This window comes from Oscarella lobularis, chromosome 14 (genome assembly GCF_947507565.1).
Source record: "Oscarella lobularis chromosome 14, ooOscLobu1.1, whole genome shotgun sequence".
In the NCBI taxonomy this organism is placed as follows: domain Eukaryota; kingdom Metazoa; phylum Porifera; class Homoscleromorpha; order Homosclerophorida; family Oscarellidae; genus Oscarella; species Oscarella lobularis.
Genome location: NC_089188.1, coordinates 176,988 through 196,753, shown reverse-complemented (window position 1 = coordinate 196,753; position 19,766 = coordinate 176,988). Strand labels below are relative to the sequence as shown.

General features: G+C 40.8%; 5 protein-coding genes and 3 long non-coding RNA genes across 18 annotated transcripts; 3 read left to right on the top strand and 5 right to left on the bottom strand.

Annotated features, from left to right (window-relative positions):
• Positions 1–3: 3 nt before the first annotated feature.
• On the bottom strand, positions 4–3,514 carry LOC136195208 (uncharacterized). Of its 3 annotated transcripts, XM_065984496.1 has the most exons (13): positions 2,912–3,514; positions 2,715–2,863; positions 2,494–2,667; positions 2,301–2,445; positions 2,057–2,249; positions 1,944–1,997; positions 1,791–1,853; positions 1,694–1,735; positions 1,547–1,609; positions 1,410–1,496; positions 1,292–1,354; positions 1,045–1,199; positions 5–989 (listed from the first exon to the last, which is right to left on the bottom strand). In XM_065984496.1, exons 1-13 carry the CDS (start codon positions 3,474–3,476, stop codon positions 163–165), a joined length of 2,580 nt encoding a protein of 859 aa, XP_065840568.1. In that variant the 5' UTR covers positions 3,477–3,514; the 3' UTR covers positions 5–162. The 3 variants fall into 3 exon arrangements, with proteins under 3 accessions (XP_065840569.1, XP_065840570.1, XP_065840568.1); XM_065984497.1 differs by lacking the exon at positions 1,944–1,997 and having other exon boundaries at positions 4–989; XM_065984498.1 differs by lacking the exons at positions 1,791–1,853; positions 1,944–1,997 and having other exon boundaries at positions 4–989.
• Positions 3,515–3,987: 473 nt separating this feature from the next.
• LOC136195232 (uncharacterized) lies at positions 3,988–5,066 on the top strand. Its single transcript, XR_010671846.1, has 3 exons — positions 3,988–4,254; positions 4,347–4,402; positions 4,456–5,066. It is a non-coding gene; the product is annotated as an uncharacterized lncRNA (long non-coding RNA).
• A 379-nt stretch (positions 5,067–5,445) lies between these two features.
• LOC136195219 (uncharacterized) lies at positions 5,446–7,269 on the bottom strand. The gene is made up of 4 exons (XM_065984523.1): positions 6,885–7,269; positions 6,719–6,827; positions 6,493–6,668; positions 5,446–6,438 (listed from the first exon to the last, which is right to left on the bottom strand). The coding sequence occupies exons 3-4, from the start codon at positions 6,535–6,537 to the stop codon at positions 5,608–5,610; spliced, it is 876 nt and encodes a 291-aa protein (XP_065840595.1). The 5' UTR covers positions 6,538–6,668; positions 6,719–6,827; positions 6,885–7,269; the 3' UTR covers positions 5,446–5,607.
• A 168-nt stretch (positions 7,270–7,437) lies between these two features.
• On the bottom strand, positions 7,438–10,531 carry LOC136195212 (uncharacterized). The gene is made up of 10 exons (XM_065984503.1): positions 9,936–10,531; positions 9,739–9,887; positions 9,509–9,691; positions 9,308–9,461; positions 9,062–9,257; positions 8,941–9,003; positions 8,838–8,891; positions 8,718–8,780; positions 8,470–8,645; positions 7,438–8,417 (listed from the first exon to the last, which is right to left on the bottom strand). The coding sequence occupies exons 1-10, from the start codon at positions 10,513–10,515 to the stop codon at positions 7,591–7,593; spliced, it is 2,445 nt and encodes an 814-aa protein (XP_065840575.1). The 5' UTR covers positions 10,516–10,531; the 3' UTR covers positions 7,438–7,590.
• Positions 10,532–10,551: 20 nt separating this feature from the next.
• LOC136195231 (uncharacterized) lies at positions 10,552–11,587 on the top strand. Of its 3 annotated transcripts, none has more exons than XR_010671844.1 (4): positions 10,552–10,637; positions 10,694–10,794; positions 10,875–10,947; positions 10,998–11,587. It is a non-coding gene; the product is annotated as an uncharacterized lncRNA (long non-coding RNA). The 3 variants fall into 3 exon arrangements; XR_010671845.1 differs by having other exon boundaries at positions 10,565–10,794; positions 10,998–11,154; positions 11,205–11,587; XR_010671843.1 differs by having other exon boundaries at positions 10,565–10,794.
• A 288-nt stretch (positions 11,588–11,875) lies between these two features.
• LOC136195211 (uncharacterized) lies at positions 11,876–15,039 on the bottom strand. 2 transcript variants are annotated; one of them, XM_065984502.1, is made up of 10 exons: positions 14,462–15,039; positions 14,265–14,413; positions 14,031–14,213; positions 13,835–13,982; positions 13,589–13,784; positions 13,478–13,507; positions 13,335–13,397; positions 13,231–13,284; positions 13,008–13,183; positions 11,876–12,953 (listed from the first exon to the last, which is right to left on the bottom strand). In XM_065984502.1, exons 1-10 carry the CDS (start codon positions 15,024–15,026, stop codon positions 12,124–12,126), a joined length of 2,394 nt encoding a protein of 797 aa, XP_065840574.1. In that variant the 5' UTR covers positions 15,027–15,039; the 3' UTR covers positions 11,876–12,123. The 2 variants fall into 2 exon arrangements, with proteins under 2 accessions (XP_065840574.1, XP_065840573.1); XM_065984501.1 differs by having other exon boundaries at positions 13,478–13,784.
• Positions 15,040–15,071: 32 nt separating this feature from the next.
• On the top strand, positions 15,072–15,834 carry LOC136195227 (uncharacterized). Its single transcript, XR_010671840.1, has 4 exons — positions 15,072–15,293; positions 15,370–15,440; positions 15,485–15,647; positions 15,706–15,834. It is a non-coding gene; the product is annotated as an uncharacterized lncRNA (long non-coding RNA).
• A 194-nt stretch (positions 15,835–16,028) lies between these two features.
• Positions 16,029–19,083, bottom strand: LOC136195213 (probable serine/threonine-protein kinase DDB_G0271682). 6 transcript variants are annotated; one of them, XM_065984507.1, is made up of 12 exons: positions 18,883–19,083; positions 18,781–18,832; positions 18,551–18,724; positions 18,416–18,478; positions 18,299–18,361; positions 18,148–18,210; positions 18,004–18,099; positions 17,906–17,917; positions 17,658–17,849; positions 17,537–17,599; positions 17,276–17,472; positions 16,029–17,213 (listed from the first exon to the last, which is right to left on the bottom strand). In XM_065984507.1, the coding sequence occupies exons 2-12, from the start codon at positions 18,813–18,815 to the stop codon at positions 16,384–16,386; spliced, it is 1,788 nt and encodes a 595-aa protein (XP_065840579.1). In that variant the 5' UTR covers positions 18,816–18,832; positions 18,883–19,083; the 3' UTR covers positions 16,029–16,383. The 6 variants fall into 6 exon arrangements, with proteins under 6 accessions (XP_065840579.1, XP_065840577.1, XP_065840578.1 ...); XM_065984505.1 differs by having other exon boundaries at positions 17,658–17,720; positions 17,787–17,849; positions 18,551–19,083; XM_065984506.1 differs by having other exon boundaries at positions 18,781–19,083.
• Positions 19,084–19,766: the final 683 nt, after the last annotated feature.

Sequence of the window (19,766 nt, the reverse complement as noted above, 5' to 3'; positions counted from 1 at the left end):
TTAATTTTTAAACAATACGAAAAGGAAACGATTTATTTACAAAAAATAATGCTAAACCTGAGAAAATAGAGTGTCTTCGTAACATAAAAGCAGAGAATTTATCAAATATACAGAAACTTACAAACACGAAAAGCATGAACAATAACTATGAAAAATATGAGGCTAATAGAAAAGACCTGGAAATACGACTTTGTGAGTGTCTCCTTCAAACACACCCTTCACCATTCGGTTTGAGGCGATCCCCCCTAACGCTACCAAGCGACTTTTATTCTCAACAAATTCAGCTAAAAGCGTTTCGAAGCATGATTGGGCTAAGGGTCGATTGGCCGGGTTACAATCAATCAAGCGAGAGCAGAGCATTAATAAGTTAGGACGATTAGCAAGAGAGGCCAATTGAGTGTTCCTCACTTCTGGTACAGGACCCTCACCCGTGAATATTTCAATAAGGGACACTCCCACGCTATAGACGTCACTGCTCAACGTGCTCGAAGCGGCTGTGCCGTCAGCACGCGGCGCTCTTTCTGGAGCGAGATAAGGAGGACTGAGTGGGCCAGCGGACAGAGAACTCTCGATGAGATGAGCTGCTCCCAAGTCACCTACTTTCACTTTCATATCTTTTGTAACGAGGACATTCGAAGGACGAATGTCTCCGTGGATGTAGGGACGAGGACGATTCTGAAGAAGATATGCGATTCCTGACGTCATGTCCATGGCAATAGACAGCTGCTCGTAAATAGTCAAATAAGACTCGGATGCGTGAGCAGCTGTGATGACTTCACCAACTGATCCCTCGAGTAATTCCATGATCATTTGAAAAGGAACTCTTTCGGTCATCACCGCTCCGCAAACGGTCATGATATTAGGATGATGAAGTCGACTGCAGACGAGAACTTCCTGTTTGAACATTGCCATGTTTCGACGATTCGTGATGAGGTCGTGAATCTTTTTCACGGCCACTGTCACTCCGCGCCATTGGCCAACTGACACGCCTGAATGCAATTGGTGAGGTCTGAAATATTTCTTAATTAATTAAATAGAATTTACTTGCAAATCCTCCGGAACCCAGTTTTTGGTCAGTCACGTGAACATCATCGCCATTGATGTTCAAGACGTCAGTGAAATCGTCCAGGGTTCGTCTCATTTCGTTGCAAGATGCTTCAAGGGTTCTGCAGTGCGTCACCGAAACGTCTAATTCTCCTCTACAGTACAATAACATTAGAGAGAATATTATTAATATCCCGATTTCGTAATAAATTGATTGTTTTATTGATTAGGAATTATTTTCAATGACCTGATGCGAGCAATCACTCCGTCTTTACCCTGTGCAAGCCGTTGAGAAGTGGCCAGTTCCCCTCTAAAAAACAAGAAATATATCAACTATTGGATCAGCCTATTTTTTTCGTGGCTACCGAATTGAAGCAATCTGTTGGTCTTTTTCCTGTTCAAGACGACGTTGAGCAAAGGATGCTTCTCTTTGAACAGACGCCAAATCTCGCCTATAATTAAAAGATGACACCAAATTTATTTATTAATTTGAATGAATAACCTGATCTGAGCCAATTGTCCCTCTTTACGCTCAACAAGACGATGGGAAGAGGTCAGTTCTTCTCTAAAACCAAAAAAATTGACGTTAAGAATTATTTTCATAGAGAAGTTTAAAAATCATTAATAATTAATATATCAATTAGGTAACCTCATTTGAGCGATTTGACGTTCGGCAGAGGCCAGTTCATTTCTAAATTTAAAAAAAATAAATACTATTTCATCATTTATTATTTTCAATAAATAACCTGATCTGTGCCATTTCTCCGTCTTTAAGCTCAACAAGACGATGGGAAGAGGTCAGTTCTTCTCTAAAATCACAAAAGGTCTTGTTAGGATTAAAATGACATATATAATTTAAAGTGAAAACCAAAATTAACAACATCTACAAAAAAATTCACCTTATTTGAGTGATTTCTCCTTGGAAACAACTTTGGGCAGACGCTAGTTCCTTTCTAAAAACCAAAAAATGAAAACATTAACTTTTACAATAGTATACAACATAATATATAACCTGATAGACGATTTTTCTTCGGTCAATTCAGAGCACCTTCGTCGCAAATGCTCGAGCTCGCGTTGCATCATTTCAACACCTTCTCTGTCACTTGGAAGTGAAAGACGCGGAGATGAAGTTGCTGCACGAACTGACGCCCGTCTCGACGAGAGAATTTCTCGTTTAATTTTCATGTACGGCTCGTTCTTCACGTCTGCAAAACATAATCCGTTAAAGGTCCACAAGTCAATTAAAATTTATTTACCAAGACAAAAGCAACTTAAAATAGGCCTGAACGTCCAATCCCAATTGACACCACCACAGACAATGACGTCTATAGTCTTGTCTTCGTTCTGCACACAATGACATGTGTGCCACGTAACTTTTCCCAATTGTTGATCGACGTCCATCTTTAAAAATAATCAGTAAAAATTAAATAAAAGTAAAATTATAACAACCTGATATGCTTTGGAATTGTCACAATCCAGAACGTAAACATAGTCTGAATTTGTTTCGTCGACCATTCGACCACCAACGAGAAGACAAATTGATTCGTCTTCTGTCACTAATTGACAAATTGCATGGCGGTGTCTCGGTGATGGTTTCACATTGAACTCAATGATTGTCCACAACTAAAAATATTGCTAAACATAACTATTATTTAACTACGCAGGTTTACCTTGCGATTTAAATCAATTAAAATAGAGTGAGATTCTTCCTCCACGTCCCTTCCATGAAGTAATGCTCGATGCTCGTCAATGGTTGCCATGGCAGCGGCAACAAGTGGTTTTGGTCGTGTTCCACCTAATTCCAAATCCAACCACATTCCTAGTTTATATTTCAAATTATTATCAAATTGACATTAAATCGATTCACCTTTTTCATTTCCCTCTTCAAGTCGAAATTCATAAATATCATTACTCCAGCCGCATTTATCCTGAGTTGCCCCAGACTGGAGTTGATCAAGAGGAATCTTCTTTTCGCTCCCTCCCCCAAACATGATCATTCTTGATCCAATGGAACACAAACAGCACAATGAGCGTTCGTGCGGTTTCTTTCCTCCGATAGGCGTCGCTACTTCGATCCACTTCATTTTCTTCGGATCAAGACAATAAACGATTCCCAGGAAACGACGCTTGTCTGTTCTTCCCCCGTATGAGTAGATCATCTTTTGGATGACAACACATCGTGCTCCATCACAAGGTGGAGGAATCGTTCGACCTCGAGTCAATCGACGGATCCACTTCTTTTCCGCTCTTCGAACATTCGTCACAAAGATTTCATTGCGCGGAACAAAGTTTGATCCATCGAAGCCACCGAAGAGATGAAGATGATCGTCGACCAACGCGCATTCATGAGAAACCCGTTTCTCGGGTGCGATGGTTTGAGAGTCGCCGTCGGAGGAGTCGTTTTTGCGAAGTATTTGACGAAGCCACGCCATCCGTCTGTCTACAATACGGGACACTTTGTCACCTCGCCCACGCAATGAAGTCCGAGCGTTCTTAGAAAGAGTCTCTAAATCTCTTCTGAGCTAGTTGTTATTTTTATAAACAAATCCTCCGCTTAAAATTAGGCCAAAATCACGTTTTTTGTTATTTTTTCAGAGAAATCAATAAGCTAAAAATACTTTTTCGCTTCTCAAGCGAAAACGTGGCGAATTGATTACGTCAAAACACTACTGGAAGCGAAAAACGATAGCTTCTGTTTTGGGTGAGAAAGGGCTATTTACGCCAGAATTAGAGGAACGCCCACCTTCGTTTAGCCTCCTAAGAGCTAAGTTGCGCTTTAAGCGCTCGATAACCTAGTCTGGCTACGTCTACAGAAGATTTCTAGCTACTGTCGAAGAAGCGAAACTAAAGATTCGAGGCAGGAGAGCTCATTTCTGCCTTATCGAATTGGACTTAAAATGGCGGCGGTCACATGCTTGTGACGTCATTGTAGACAAACGGATTACTCTGACAACCAGTGCGCACGCGCAGTAAAGGTTCATCTTTTCTTTGTGTGTTTCACGGAATGTTCTGGATTGAGCCCGTTTGATTACATCATGAAATGAGACACCTGGTTGTCGACCTGTTTTCTCGGTGAAGCAATTTTTCTCGTGGAAACAGAATTGTGCAGCGAAATCGTCGATTCGGCGTCGACGAAGAAGCCGAATAGACCGAAAAAGATCCATTGAACAACTTATGAATGGTGGTGAGCGACGACGACAAGAACCTGAGGTATGAGAGAGAGTAGACAGAGAGAAAGAGAGGAGGGTCCCCTTTCTCTCTTTTTCGGTTTGTGAAAGTTATTATTAGGGTCTCGTCTTTAGGCGACATACAAAGATGGAATAGAAAATATTTTCTGGATCTATTATCTGCAGATAATGTGGTTGCCTAAAACTAATGTAATCTACTTCATAGTTTGATTTTATTATTTAGACTAATTGAATCACTTTACGGTTTCCAAATTTAATCGTCAAAAGCGTTGGGCTGTCCAACCGATTCCTCCCGAGTTCCTATCTTTTTTTATATACATGGACGGAGAAGGGAAATTAATGATTTAAATTAAAGCATCTGAAGGCAAGGACTATGATAGGTGAGGTACTTTGGAATGGTTCTAGTTTAGAATCCCTGCTCATTTTATAGGGTTTCTCTAAGAGGGATGGACGTTGGAGTCGTTACGTCATTGGAGAAATGTTACCTGTGATGGATCAGATAAGTGCCCAATTTATTCTGTGAATGTCAGTGGCTTTGCTTCTTTTGTTGTGGCAGGACGAAGACTTAGCGGTGCGATAAGGAATTTTTGCCAGGTCGTTTTTTACATTTTCACCCTGCGTGCAGTATGTGCTCTTGATTTATCATATTCAAATTAAAATCTTTTTTTTTGAATTGAAGAAAGGGTGGTTGGGCGGAATTCTACAATGGTTAATTAACTAAATATGAAAAAGATTTATATCGGTTAGGCAATTTGTTTAGAAATTGGGCTGAGGTCTAAGGATTAGACAATATTTTCATTTTTTGTGTGTTTGGCTGGCACTGCATGTTAATTAAGAAGCAATTTACAAATTATTAGTTTTCTAGTTTTGTAAATTATTATTAATTAATAAACATTCAACAAATTGCTATTATCTCGCGTGTATCAACAGATCATAGAATATCTTGAAACGTGTTTTAATACTTGGGTGGCCCTTATGTCCGGGTAAGGCAAACGCTTTTTCTGTTTTTTTTTCTGGAAAAGCTGTTTACGTAATTACCCTACCCAGACATACGGGCTTCCAACAAAAGGCAAACAGGCAGTAATTTCTCTCGGGTAAAGATAACTATGCAATAAGGTAACCAATATATTTAGGAAACTAAAAAAAGCAAAATGAAAACTTCTAAAAATAATAACGTTTAAGACATACGTAAAACTCACTTTAACGGTAAATAAAGATGATAAACAAAATCAATTTCTGCTAAGAAAAAGTAGTCATAAACAGAGAAATATAAAATAAAGTTAAATTGAAAATTGTTTTCACAAAACAAGTAGCAAAACTACAAATATAAAAGCCTAGAGAAATGCAGGGGAAACATCGAAGTACACATAAACGTTCAATCGATAGATATTTTTGGGAGGATGACCTTACGAGTGTCTCCCTCAAAAACACCACTAACTATTCTCTTTGCTGTGAGAATGTTTTCAGCTGTTAAACCCCTTTCATGTTCGACAAAATTAACTTTTAGCGTGTCAAAGCACCTTTGTGCTGACATTCGATTGGCGGGATTACGACCAATCAAGCGAGAGCAAAGCATGAATAAATCAGGACGACTAGCAAGAGCATCAAGCTGAGTCTGCCTCTCCTCTGGAATAGGACCCACACCCGTGAAGATCTCAAGTAATGACACGCCAACGCTGTACACGTCACTATTCAACGTGCTCGAAGTGGCAGGACTGCCAGACTCAGAAAACCTTTCTGGAGCGAGATAAGGAGGGCTCATTGGACCAGCGGACAGAGAACTCTCGATAATATGAGCCGCTCCCAAGTCACCCACTTTTACCTTCATATCTCTCGTGACGAGAACATTTGAAGGGCGAATGTCGCCGTGGACGTAGGGTCGAGGACGAATCTGATGAAGATACGATATACCTGACGTCATATCCATGGCAATAGACAGCTGCTCGTAATTGGTCAAATAGGATCCGGATGCGTGGGCGGCGTCGATGACTTCACTGACGGATCCTTCGAGTAATTCCATGACGATTTGGAGAGGAGATCCTTCGGTTATGACCGCTCCACATACGATCATTATATTGGGATGATGGAGTCGACTGCATACGAGGACTTCTCGTCGAAACATTTCCACGTTGCGTTGACTTGTAATGAGGTCGTGAATTTTCTTCACGGCGACTTTCATTCCGCGCCATTGGCCCCACGGAAACGCCTTAGTCATATACGCAATATTCAATTTTAATAAATACCTATTTATGACATTCACCTGCAAAAGATCCTGAACCGAGGTTTTTGCTTGACAGGTGAACATCGTCTGGACTAATGTTGAACACGTCAGTGAACTCGTCGAGGCGTCGCTTCATCTCGTCACGAGATGCTTCAAGGGTTTCGCAGTGTGTCAATGCAACACTACGTTGGCGTTGCACCGACGTCAGTTCCTCCCTACAAAGCAGATTAATTTTTAAAGTTATGTTATGCATTTTCTTTGGAACCTGATGGAAGAAATTTGTTCGTCTTTATGGCAAATTTTCTGCTCAAGGCGACGCTGAGCCAAAGATGCTTCTCTATGAACAGACGCCAATTCTTGCCCATAATTAAAAGCTGAAACAAAATGTATTTATTAATTTCAACAAATAACCTGATCTGTGCATTTTCTACGTCTTTGCGCATGAGATGGAATTGATTCGATGCTATTCGATCGTCGAAGAGAGCTGCGACTATAATCAGAGCCTGTATAAATCTGGCTTGCATCTAATCTCTTCGACAGAATTCTTGGTGTGGAAGCAGGGACGTAATCGAAGCGAGTGCCTGTGCTGTCATTATGAGCACTGGCGTCGTTCCTGAAACGCTTAATCGCTTTTACTCGCTCGTGGCGGCCGGCTAGCGCTTTCATTGACTCGTTTTTGTAGCTGGATGTCTGTTTAGGTCGAGGATCGGGCGGTAACTGGCGATGCGATCCCCCTGGAAGGTAATTTGCGTTGTGGTCTAGACGAACTTAGTGATTTCGATGCCGTTGAGCCGCTAGTATTTCTCCGCTGTAAGATCGGAGATCGTCTGTTCGTCGCCATGTTGTAAACAGTCACGTGCCTAGCAACAATAATGCGCGATCGCAAACAAAATGTATGTAACTTCCTATACACTGTCTTTGATCCTCTACTATTTTAATTCAACTAATTGCTCGAAAAGGAAGATTTTCAAACTGACGCAAAGCCTCGATCAACCTATCAGCTTAAAATTTTTCAAAAAAAAAATTGGATATGAATTTTTAGAGAACATGCAAACATTCAAAATATCGAAAAAGACGTGTCAAAAATAAGAGATAAAAACAAGCAGCAAAGCCCGAAAAACACAGCAGAAATTGAAGTTAATAAAAAACACTTGATAGTACGACTTTGTGACTGTCTCTTCCAAAAACTCCCTTCACCAGTCGTAGCGTTGGAAACAGCCCAAGCGCTGACAAACGACTTTGACTGTCACTAAACTCACTCTTCAGCGCATCAAAGCATTCTTGTGCTGAGGGTCGATTGTTAGGGTCATCGTCAATCAAACGAGAGCAAAGCATTAAAAGATTAGGACGATTAGCGAGAGCATCCAATTGAGTCTGCCTCACTTCAGGAATGGGACCCACCCCGGTGAAAATCTCTATCAAAGAAACGCCAACGCTGTACACGTCGCTAGGCAACGAGCTAGAAGCGGCAGTGCCGTCAGAACGCGGTGATCTTTCCGGAGCGAGATATTGCTGACTGACAGGGCCAGCCGACAGAGAACTCTCAATCAGATGAGCCGTTCCCAAGTCGCCCACTTTCACTTTCATATCTCTTGTGACGAGGATATTAGACGGGCGGACGTCACCGTGCACGTAGGGACGCGGACGAATCTGATGAAGATATGAAATACCTGACGTCATATCAATGGCAATAGACAATTGCTCGTAAATGGTCAGGTAAGAGCCGGTAGTGTGAGCTGCGTCGATGACTTCGCTCACTGATCCCTCGAGTAATTCCATGACCATTTGGAGAGGAATTCCTTCGGCCATCACCGCTCCGCAAACGGTCAGGATATTGGGATGATGAAGTCGACTGCAGACGAGGACTTCTTGTTTGAATAATGCCATGTTGCGTTGATTCGTGATGAGCTCGTGGATTTCTTTGACTGCAACCGTCATTCCGCGCCAACGGCTCACAAAAACGCCTGAGTGTGAATACATAATATTAACCGAGATATTATGCATTTCATTTCTTACTTGCAAATCCTCCGAATCCTACTTTTTGATCAGTCAGGTGTACTTCATCTTCGCGGATGTTCAACACGTCAGTGAATTCTTCAAGGCGTCGTTTCATTTCATTACGAGATGCCTCCAGAGTTTGGCAGCGTGTCAATGCAACATTATGGTTACGTTGCACTGTTGTTAGTTGATCCCTAAAAAAATGAAAAAATCAAAAAGATATTCACTATTTATTATTTTGATTATTAGAAATCATTTTCAATGACCTTATGCGAGTAATGACACCGTCTTTATCCTGTCCAAGCCGTTGAGACGCGGCCAATTGCTGTCTAAAACAATGAATATATACACTATTATTGGCAGAAGCCATTTTTTTGTGGGGCTACTGAATGGAAGAAATCTGCTCGTCTTTTTCCTCTTGAACAGACGCTAATTCTCGCCTATAATTAAAAATGAAACAAAATTTATTTATTACATTCCATAAATAACCTGATCTGAGCCAATTCTCCGTCTTTGCGCTCAACAAGGCGATGAGAAGAGGTCAGTTCTTCTCTGAAAAACAAAAAAATTCACGTTATACTTAAAAATATTCCACAACATAATATATAACCTTATAGACGATTTTTCTTTGGTCAATTCAGAGCACCTTCGTCGCAAATGCTCGAGCTCGCGTTGCATCATTTCAATATCTTCTCTCTCACTTGGAAGTGAAAGACGCGGAGATGAAGTTGCTGCACGAACTGACGCCCCCCGTCTTGACGAGAGAATATCTCGTTTAATTTTCATGTACAGCTCGTTTTTCACGTCTGAAAAATTCCTTATTTAGACGTTGATAATAATAAATACAGCATGTTACCAAGATGAAAACCGCTAAGAATAGGCCGGAACGAATACGGCCAAGAGGTGGAGTCATTACCACCAGAGACAATGACGTCATTAGTCTTGTCTTCGTTCTGCACACAATGACATGTGTGCCACATAACTTTTCCCAATTGTGAATCGACGTCCATCTGTACAAATAAGCATTAAAAATCAATTAAAGTAAAATTATAACAACCGGATATGCTTTGGAATTGTCACAATCCAGAACGTAAACATAGTCTGAATTTGTTTCGTCGAAGATTTGACCACCAAGGAGAAGACAAATTGATTCGTCTTCTAATCCTTCTGTCACTAATTCACAAATGGCATGGCCCCGTCTTGCTGATGGTTTCACATTGAAATCAATGACTGTCCACAACTAAAAATATTGCTAAACAGATTAATTATTTAACTACGCAGGTTTACTTTGCGATTTAAATCAATTAAAATAGAGTGAGATTCATTCTCCACGTCCCTTCCATGAAGTAATGCTCGATGCTCGTCAATGGTTGCCATGGCAGCGACAACAAGTGGTTTTGGTCGTGTTCCACTTAATTCCAAATCCAACCACATTCCTAGTTCATATTTCAAATTGGTATCAAATTGATATTAAATCAAGTCACCTTTTTCATTTCCCTCTTCAAGTCGAAATTCATAAATATCATTACTCCAGTTGTACTTATCCTGAGTTGCCCCAGACTGAAGTTGATCACGAGGAATCTTCTCTTCGCTCCTTCCCCCAAACATGATCATTCTTGATGCAATTGCACACAAACAGCATGATGAGCGTTCGTGCGGTTTCTTTCCTCCGATAGGCGTCGCTACTTCCATCCATTCCATTTTCTTCGGATCGAGACGATAAACGATTCCCAGGCAACGACGCTCTTTTGTTCTTCCCCCGTATGAGTAGATCATTTTGTCGATGACAACACATCGTGCTCCCTGACAAGGTGGAGGAATCGTTCGACCTCCAGTCAATCGACGGATCCACTTCTTTTCCGCTCTTCGAACATTCGTCACAAAGATTTCATAGCGGGGAAAGTATTTTGATCCATGGAAGCCACCGAAGAGATGAAGATGATCGTCGACCAACGCGCATTCATGAAAACACCGTTTCTCAGGTGAGATGGCTTGAGAGTCTTTATCAGGGGAGTCGTTTTTGCGAAGTATTCGACGTAGCGAAGCCATTACTCTGACAACCATGCGCACGCGCAGTAGAGGTTCATCTTTTCTTTGTGTGTTTCACGGAATGTTCTGGATTGAGCCCGTTCGATTGCATCGTCAAATGAGACACAAATCGTCACGCTTGCCGACCTGTTTTCTCGGTGAAGCAATTTTTCTCGAGGAAACTGAATTCAGCAATCTTTGCTGAATTGTGCAGCGAAATCGTTATTTCGGCGTCGACGAAGAAGCCAAATAGACCGCTAAAGATCAATTGGACAACTTACGAATGGTGGCGAGCCACGAAGACAAGAGACTGAGGTATGAGAGAGAGAGTAGACAGAGAGAAAGAGAGGAGGGGCCCCTTTCTCTCTTTTTCGGTTTGTGAACGTTATTATTAGGGTCTCGCCTTTTGGCCGCATACAAAGATGGAATAGAAAATATTTCCTGGATCTATTTTCTGCAGATAATATGGTTGCCTAAAACTAATGTAATCTACTTCAGAGTTTGATTTTATTATTTAGACTAATTGAATCACTTTACGGTTTCGAAATTTAATCGTCAAAAGCGTTGGGCTGTCCAACCGATTCCTCCCGAGTTCCTATCTTTTTTTATATACATGGACGGAGAAGGGAAATTAATGATTTAAATTAAAGCATCTGAAGGCAAGGACTATGATAGGTGAGGTACTTTGGAATGGTTCTAGTTTAGAATCCCTGCTCATTTTATAGGATTTCTCTAAGTGGGATGGACGTTGGAGTCGTTACGTCATTGGAGGGCGTTACCTGTGATGGATCAGATAAGTGCCCAAGTTATTCTGTGAATATCAGTGGCTTTGCTTCTTTTGTTGTGGCAGGACGAAGACTTAGCGGTGCGATGAGGAATTTTTGCTAGGTTGTTTTTTATATTTTTACCATGCGTGCAGAGTATGTGCTCTTGATTTATCATATTCAAATCAAACTCTTTTTTGAATTGAAGAAAGGGTGGTTGGGCGGAATTCTACAATGGTTAGCTAAATCTGAAAAAAAGATTTATATTGGTTAGGCAATTTGTTTAGAAATTGGGCTGAGGTCTAACGATTAGAAAATATTTTCATTTTCTGTGTGTTTGGCTGGCGCTACATGTTATTTAAAAAGCAATTTACAAATGTGTCTAGTTTTGGTAATTTATTATTAAATAATAAACGTTTCAACGAATTGCTGTTCTCTCGCGTGTATCAAAAGATCGTGGAATATTTTAAAACGTATCTTTAATACTTGGTTGGCCCGAATGTCCGGATAAGGTAAACGCTTTTTTTTCTGGAAAAGCTGTTTACGTAATTACACTACCCAGACATACGGGCTTCCAACAAAAGGCAGACACGTATTTTCCCAGTGCCAGTAATTTCTCTCGGGTCTAGGCTACTATAGGAAACTAAAAAAAGGAAAATAAAAATTCTAAAAATAATAACGTTAAAGACACACGTAAAACGCACTTTGGCGGTCAAATATGATGATAAACAAAATCAATTTCTGTTAAGAAAGAGCAATCATAAAAAGAGAAATACAAAATAAAGTTAAATTGAAAATTGTTTTCGCAAAACAAGTAGAAAAACTACAAATATAAAAGCCTAGAGAAATGCAGGGGAAACATCAAAGCACAGATAAACGTTCAATCGAGGGATATTTTTTGGAGGATGACCTTATGAGTGTCTCCCTCAAAAACACCACTAACTATTCGCTTTGCTGTGAGAATGTTTTCATCTGTTAAACCCCTTTCATGTTCGACAAAATTAACTTTTAGCGTGTCAAAGCACCTTTGTGCTGACATTCGATTGGCGGGATTACGACCAATCAAGCGAGAGCAAAGCATGAATAAATCAGGACGACTAGCAAGAGCATCAAGCTGAGTCTGCCTCTCCTCTGGAATAGGACCCACACCCGTAAAGATCTCAAGTAATGACACGCCCACGCTGTACACGTCACTATTCAACGTGCTCGAAGTGGCAGGACTGCCAGACTCAGAAAACCTTTCTGGAGCGAGATAAGGAGGGCTCATTGGACCAGCGGACAGAGAACTCTCGATAATATGAGCCGCTCCCAAGTCACCCACTTTTACCTTCATATCTCTCGTGACGAGAACATTTGACGGGCGAATGTCGCCGTGGACGTAGGGTCGAGGACGAATCTGATGAAGATACGATATACCTGACGTCATATCCATGGCAATAGACAGCTGCTCGTAATTGGTCAAATAGGATCTGGATGCGTGGGCGGCGTCGATGACTTCACTGACGGATCCTTCGAGTAATTCCATGACGATTTGGAGAGGAGATCCTTCGGTTATGACCGCTCCACATACGACCATTATATTGGGATGATGGAGTCGACTGCATACGAGGACTTCTCGTCGAAACATTGCCACGTTGCGTTGACTTGTAATGAGCTCGTGAATTTTCTTCACGGCCACTCTCATTCCGCGCCATTGGCCCACGGAAACGCCTTTGTGATATACGCAATATTAAATTTAAATAAATACCTTTTTATGACATTCACCTGCAAAAGATCCTGACCCGAGGTTTTGGCTTGACAGGTGAACTTCGTCTGGACTAAGGTTCAACACGTCAGTGAACTCGTCGAGGCGTCGCTTCATCTCGTCACGAGATGCTTCAAGGGTCTCGCAGCGTGTCAATGCAACACTACGTTGGCGTTGCACTGACGTCAGTTCCTCCCTACAAAGCAGAACATTATTAGTTACGAGAGTATCATTTTTAAAAACCTGTAACGACGCTGAGCATTAGATGCTTCTCCTTTAACAGACGCTAATTCTTGCCTATAATTAAAAATGTCACCAAATTTATTTATTCCTTTCAAATAAATAACTTGATCTGTGTAATTTCTCCGTCTTTGCGCTCAATAAGACGATGAGAAGAGATCAGTTCTTCTCTAAAAGCAAAATAACTCGCGTTCAGATTGAAATTATTCAGTGAAAACAAAGATATACAATATTTACAAAATTAACTAACCTAATTTGAATGATTTCTTTTTGCAGGAGACTTTGGGTAGAGACCAGTTCATTTCGAAAAAACAAAAAAATTACATTATGCTTTACAGTAGTATACAACATAATATATAACCTAATAGACGATTTTTCTTCGGTCAATTCAGAGCATATTCGTCGCAAATGCTCGAGCTCGCGTTGCATCATTTCAATATTTTCTCTCTCACTTGGAAGTGAAAGACGCGGAGATGAAGTGGCTGCACGAACTGACGCCCCCCGTCTCGACGAGAGAATATCTCGTTTAATTTTCATGTACGGCTCCTTCTTCACGTCTGAAAAATTCATTATTTAGACGTTGATAATAATAAATAGAGCACGTTACCAAGATGAAAACAGCTAAGAATAGGCCGGTACGAAAATGAGGTGGAGTCAAAACCACCAGAGACAATGACGTCAGTAGTCTTGTCTTCGTTCTGCACACAATGACATGTGTGCTCCATAACTTTTCCCAATTGTGGATCGACGTCCATCTTTACAAATAATCATTAGAAATTCAATAAAAGTAAAATTATAACAACCGGATATGCTTTGGAATTGTCACAATCCAGAACGTAAACATAGTCTGAATTTGTTCTGTAGATCATGTGACCACCAACGAGAAGACAAATTGATTCGTCTTCTAATCCTTCTGTCACTAATTGACAAATTGTATGGTCGCGTCTTGTTGAAGGTTTCACATTGAAATCAATGATTGTCCACAACTAAAAATATTGCTAAACAGATTTATTATTTAATTTACAACGCAGCTTTACTTTGCGATTTAAATCAATTAAAATAGAGTGAGATTCTTCCTCCACGTCCCTTCCATGAAGTAATGCTCGATGCTCATCAATGATTGCCATGGCAGCGACAACAAGTGGTTTTGGTCGTGTTCCACTTAATTCCAAATCCAACCACATTCCTAGTTCATATTTCAAATTAGTATCAAATTGATATTAAATTGAGTCACCTTTTTCATTTCCCTCTTCAAGTCGAAATTCATAAATATCATTAGTCCAGTTGTCTTCATCCTGAGTTGCCCCAGACTGGAGTTGATCACGAGGAATCTTCTTTTCGCTCTCTCCCCCAAACATGATCATTCTTGATCCAATCGCACACAAACAGCAGTGTGAGCGTTCGTGCGGTTTCTTTCCTCCGATAGGCGTCGCTACTTCGATCCATTCCATTTTCTTCGGATCGAGACGATAAACGATTCCCAGGCGACGACGCTCTTTTGTTCTTCCCCCGTATGAGAAGATCATCTTTTCGATGACAACACATCGTGCTCCCCTACAAGGTGGAGGAATCGTTCGACCTCGAGTCAATCGACGGATCCACTTCTTTTCCGCTCTTCGAACATTCATCACAAAGATTTCATTGCGGGGAAAGTATTTTGATCCATGGAGGCCACCGAAGAGATGAAGATGATCGTCGACCAACGCGCATTCATGAAAACGCCGTTTCTCGGGTGCGATGGTTTGAGAGTCGCCGTCGGAGGAGTCGTTTTTGCGAAGTATTTGACGAAGCCACGCCATTACTCTGACAACCAGTGCGCATGCGCAGTAAAGGTTCATCTTTTCTTTGTGTGTTTCACGGAATGTTCTGGATTGAGCCCGTTCGATTACATCATCAAATGAGTCCTAGTTGCCGACCTGTTTTCTCGGTGAAGCAAATTTTCTCGTGGAAACAGAAGTTTGCAGCGAAATCGTTAATTCGGCGTAAACGAAGAAGCCAATTACACCATCTAAAGATCAATTGGACAATTTACGAACGGTGGCGAGCGACGAAGACAAGAATCTGAGGTATGAGAGAGTAGACAGAGAGAAAGAGAGGTGGGGCCCCTTTCTCTCTTTTTCGGTTTGTGTAAGTTATTTTTAGGGTCTCGTCTTTGGGCGGCATACAATGATGGAAAAGAAAAGTTTTCAGAGCTATTTTCTTCAGATCTCATGGTATCATAATCTACTTCATAGTTTGAATTTATTTTATTATTTAGACTAATTGAATCAATCTCACTGCCGTGCGCGTTTTCAATTCTCTCCTCACAAGCGTCTCGCTGTCAGACCGTGAAAGCCATTTCTCACCTGTGTGACGCATCCCTACTTGAGTTTCTTCGTGAATCTTCATATACTTGGGATTTGGAATGAAAACATCTCAAGGCAAGGACTCTTCGTAATCAAAGTTAATTCATTATTTTAATTAGAAATTTTCTCTTAGTCATTGGGGGACGCAATAACCGGAAGATACCGAAGGTAATTTATTTGTGTTAGCTGGTGAAAATTTTTTAGTAAAAGTTTATGAATTTTGTTGTATAACTTTGGTTATTTGATTAACGAAGGTTGGAACAAAATGCTGTTCTCTCGCGTGTCTCAAAACTTCAGTGGCCCGTATGTCCGGATAGGGTACTCGTTTACCCTACCCAGACATGCGGGCAGTCGGGGATCATATGTAAAGGAGTAATATCTCAGACGCAGTAAGTTGTCCCGATAATTAAGTTAAGGAAAGAAAGCAAATGACTTATGAATGAATAAAACAAAGCAAAAAATGCAACTTAGTGTATTCATGCATTGTATGAGCAGTTACAACAAGGTCGTTCCCATACCTCTTACAATTAATTAAGAGTAGTTATATCTTTGTACATTGAGGCATTAAACAGTTGTCGTTTCTCTATACAGTATAATCAAGATGAAATTAAAAAGCAAGGCAAACCAGTAGCACTAATATAAAATCGAAAATACTACCAAATATAAACAAAGAACAAATGATATAGAAGGGAAAGGCAGCACAAAAAAACAGGCAAATTCTTTGACATATTTAAAAAAAATATTGTGCACGTTTTGAAGAGTATCTTTCCACGTTACACAAAACGGCGAACTTTAAAATGAAAACTGAACGTTAGTTCAAGGAAATATTGAGGAGAATGACTTTGTGAGTGTCTTTCTCAAACACCCCATTAACCAACCGTTTCGCTGTTACAAGTTCAAGTTCAGACAAATGCTTTTCATGTTGACCAAAATAAATTTTGAGCGTTTCAAAACACGTTTGTGCTGACAATCGTTTAGCGGGATCGCGACTTATTAAACGACTGCAGAGTACGAATAAATTGGAACGATTAGCGAGAAGACCCAACTGAGTGTGCCTCTCTTCTGGAATAGGACCCACACCCGTGAATATTTCAAGTAATGAAACGCCCATGCTGTAAACGTCGCTACTCAACGTGCTCGAAGTGGCAGTGCCGCCAGACAGCGGCGCTCTTTCTGGAGCGAGATAAGGAGGGCTCATTGGACCAGCGGACAGAGAACTCTCGATAATGTGCGCCGCTCCTAAATCACCTATTTTCACCTTCATGTCTCGTGTTACGAGAACATTCGACGGGCGGATGTCACCGTGGACGTAGGGTCGAGGACGAATCTGATGAAGATATGCGATTCCTGACGTCATATCCATGGCAATAGACAGCTGCTCGTAAATGGTCAGATAGGACCTGGAAGCGTGAGCGGCGTCGATGACTTCGCTCACCGATCCCTCGAGTAATTCCATGACGATTTGAAGGGGTGCTCCTTCGGTCATGACCGCTCCACATACGACCATGATATTGGGATGGTGGAGACGACTGCATACGACAACTTCTCGTTTGAACATTGCTTCGTTGCGTTGACTTATGATGAGCTCGTGAATTTTTTTGACGGCGACTCGCATTTCGCGCCAACGCCCAACAGAAACGCCTGATTGAGTTATTTAAGCGATATTAGTTTTAAATATGAATCATAATCTGTAGTGTGTCTACCTGCAAATGATCCCGAGCCAAGACTTTTATCTGAGAGATGGACTTCATCGGAATTGATGTTTAGCACGTCAGTGAATGCGTCGAGGTTTCCTTTTATCTCGTCACGGGACGCCTCTAGGGATTCATAGCGCATCAAAAAAACTGCAATTTCTTCATTTTTTTGTTCGACAAGGCGTTGAGATGTGAAGAGTTCCTCCCTGAAAAATATAAAATTAAGAAACATCGCTATGTATTAACTATTTACATTATTATTTCAATCACCTGATATGAACTATGTCTTCATCCTTACGCTGTGCAAGGCGTTGAGAAGAGGCCAGTTCTTGCCTATGGTAGACCCAATAAATATGTCAATAACCGTCTAAATCATAAATCTCTTCAAAACCAAATAGAAGAAATCTGTTCGTCTTTTTGCTGTTCAAGACGACGTTGAGCTATATACGCTTCACTTTGAACAGAAGCCAATTCTTGCCTATTATTTAAAAGCTGACACCAAATACATTTATTGAATAACCTGATTTGTGCCATTTCGTCGTCTTTCTGCTGAACAAGACGATGAGAAGAGGTCACTTCTCCTCTGAAGTTACAAAAAATCACGCTCAGATTTAAGTGACACTGTAACGTTGCACTAACGTCAGTTCCTCTCTAAAGACAATAATATGTGGTAAGAGTACTATAATATTTATCATATTTATTATGGTAAATATATTTAATAAGGTTTCTTTAAAAACCTAATGGATGAAATCTGTTGGTCTTTTCGAAAAATTTGCTGTTCAAAACGATGTTGAGCTAATGATGCTTCTCTTTGAACGGACGCCAATTCTTGCCTATAATTAGAAGCTGACATCAAATTTAAATTACTTTAAATAAATAACCTGATCAGAGTAATTTCTCCGTCTTTTCGCTCAACAAGACGATGAAAAGAGGCCAGTTCTTCTCTATAATCACAAAAATCACGATAAAAATTACATTACACAAAACGAAGGCAACATAACGATTGACTACATTCACAATATTTATTCTAACCTCATTTCAGTGATTTCTTCGTTTTTACCTTTCAGAAGACGCTGGGCAGAGCCCAGTTCATTCCTGAATAAAAAATATGTACGTCACTAAATAAATTTACTACTTTCAATAAATAACCTGATCTGAGCTATTTCTCCGTCTTCATGCTGTACCAGACGATGAGAAGACGTCAGTTCTTCTCTGATTTCAAAAAAACACGTAAGAACTTAAAGTATACATATTAATTAATAGCTAACACTGCCTCTCACTAACGTCGTTGGAGTATTGCCACGATCTCGTCCCAAGTCGATTTTTTCTCTTGATAATGACGTGAGTTTCGTTTCTCGCAGTAGAAAATCGTCTTTTGACGAATTCGAACGCGAACGAGTTACAGTCACATGAGATGGAATCGATTCGATGCTATTTGATCGTCGAAGAGAGCTGCGACTATAATCAGAGCCTGTATAAATCTGGCTCGCATCTAATGCTTTAGACACTCCCACTAGAGGAATTCTTGGTGTGGAAGCAGGGACGTCATCGTAGCGAGTGCCTGTGCTGTAATTTCGTGAACTGGCGTCGTTCCTGAATTGCGTAGTTGCTTTTACTAGCTCGTGGCGGCCGGCTAGCGCTCTCATTGACTCGTTTTTGTAGCTGGATGTCTGTTTAGGGCGAGGATCGGGCGGTAACTGGCGAGGCGATCCCCCTGGAAGGTATTTGCGTTGTGGTCTCGGCGAACTCAGTGATTTTGATGCCGTTGAGCCGCTAGTGTTTCTCCGCGTTAAGATCGGAGATCGTCTTGTCGTCGCCATGTTGTAAACAGTCACATGCCTAGCAACGACAATTTGCGCAATCGCAAACACAGAAGCGCAATCAAAAAAAGCAAAAATCATACACTGTACAAAAAAGTAAAAACAAAATTTAAAACAAAGGCAAGAAATTAATTATGGAGAAATTTCACGACTTCGACTTCTTTCTATAAGCAGCTTCAATGTTATCTTTGTGAATGCCACACTCCCTCACACGCTTCAGTAAGAGCATTTGCCGTTGCCTCTCGACCGCGTTTTGCTACCCAATCCTCTATGATCATCATAGCCCGAATAAAATTCTCATCAGACTTTTCTTTGTACTGCGGTATGGCATTGCCTTGATGTCCCAAACAAACAGCAAACCTTTGCCATTTTGCCGCTACTAGTGTCACGACGTCGACGTGAATGAGGAACTTGTTGATTTCCTTTGGAAGTGCATCTGCAAGAACTGAATGTGATGAAGCCAAAAACTACACTATCTCTTTTCACCTCCTAGTCTAGAACCAGCGAGTTCTTTCCTATAAAAACAGAATAACCTTCCCTTGGAGCAAGTGGTTCACAGAACGGATAATACCTTATTTGAATAATTTCTTTTTCTTTAACCTGCAGACGACGTTGGGAAGACGTCAGTTCTTCTCTAAATTAAAAACACTTCACGTTATCAATAAACATTTATCTTTTTA

Bases quoted from the DNA above. Each gene is read 5' to 3' on its own strand.
- LOC136195208 (XM_065984496.1), bottom strand. From the start codon at position 3,476: ATGGCGTGGCTTCGTCAAATACTTCGCAAAAACGACTCCTCCGACGGC. The intron at 1,854-1,943 runs GTGAATTTTTTT...TTGTGATTTTAG, and splicing joins GGAGAAATCACTCAAATAAG to AGAAGAACTGACCTCTTCCC. The intron at 1,200-1,291 runs GTCATTGAAAAT...ATTGTACTGTAG, and splicing joins GGAGTGATTGCTCGCATCAG to AGGAGAATTAGACGTTTCGG.
- LOC136195219 (XM_065984523.1), bottom strand. From the start codon at position 6,537: ATGTTCACCTGTCAAGCAAAAACCTCGGTTCAGGATCTTTTGCAG. The intron at 6,439-6,492 runs GTGAATGTCATA...TATATGACTAAG, and splicing joins CGGTTCAGGATCTTTTGCAG to GCGTTTCCGTGGGGCCAATG.
- LOC136195212 (XM_065984503.1), bottom strand. From the start codon at position 10,515: ATGGTTGTCAGAGTAATGGCTTCGCTACGTCGAATACTTCGCAAAAAC. The intron at 9,692-9,738 runs GTAAACCTGCGT...CAATATTTTTAG, and splicing joins TAATTGATTTAAATCGCAAA to TTGTGGACAGTCATTGATTT. The intron at 8,646-8,717 runs GTCATTGAAAAT...TCATTTTTTTAG, and splicing joins GGTGTCATTACTCGCATAAG to GGATCAACTAACAACAGTGC.
- LOC136195211 (XM_065984501.1), bottom strand. From the start codon at position 15,026: ATGGCGTGGCTTCGTCAAATACTTCGCAAAAACGACTCCTCCGACGGC. The intron at 13,398-13,477 runs GTTAGTTAATTT...TTTTGCTTTTAG, and splicing joins AAAGAAATCATTCAAATTAG to AGAAGAACTGATCTCTTCTC. The intron at 13,184-13,230 runs GTTTTTAAAAAT...TCTGCTTTGTAG, and splicing joins AATGCTCAGCGTCGTTACAG to GGAGGAACTGACGTCAGTGC.
- LOC136195213 (XM_065984504.1), bottom strand. From the start codon at position 18,912: ATGAGAGCGCTAGCCGGCCGCCACGAGCTAGTAAAAGCAACTACGCAA. The intron at 17,600-17,657 runs GTTTTGAAGAGA...GGTCTACCATAG, and splicing joins GAACAGATTTCTTCTATTTG to GCAAGAACTGGCCTCTTCTC. The intron at 17,214-17,275 runs GTAGACACACTA...TAACTCAATCAG, and splicing joins TGGCTCGGGATCATTTGCAG to GCGTTTCTGTTGGGCGTTGG.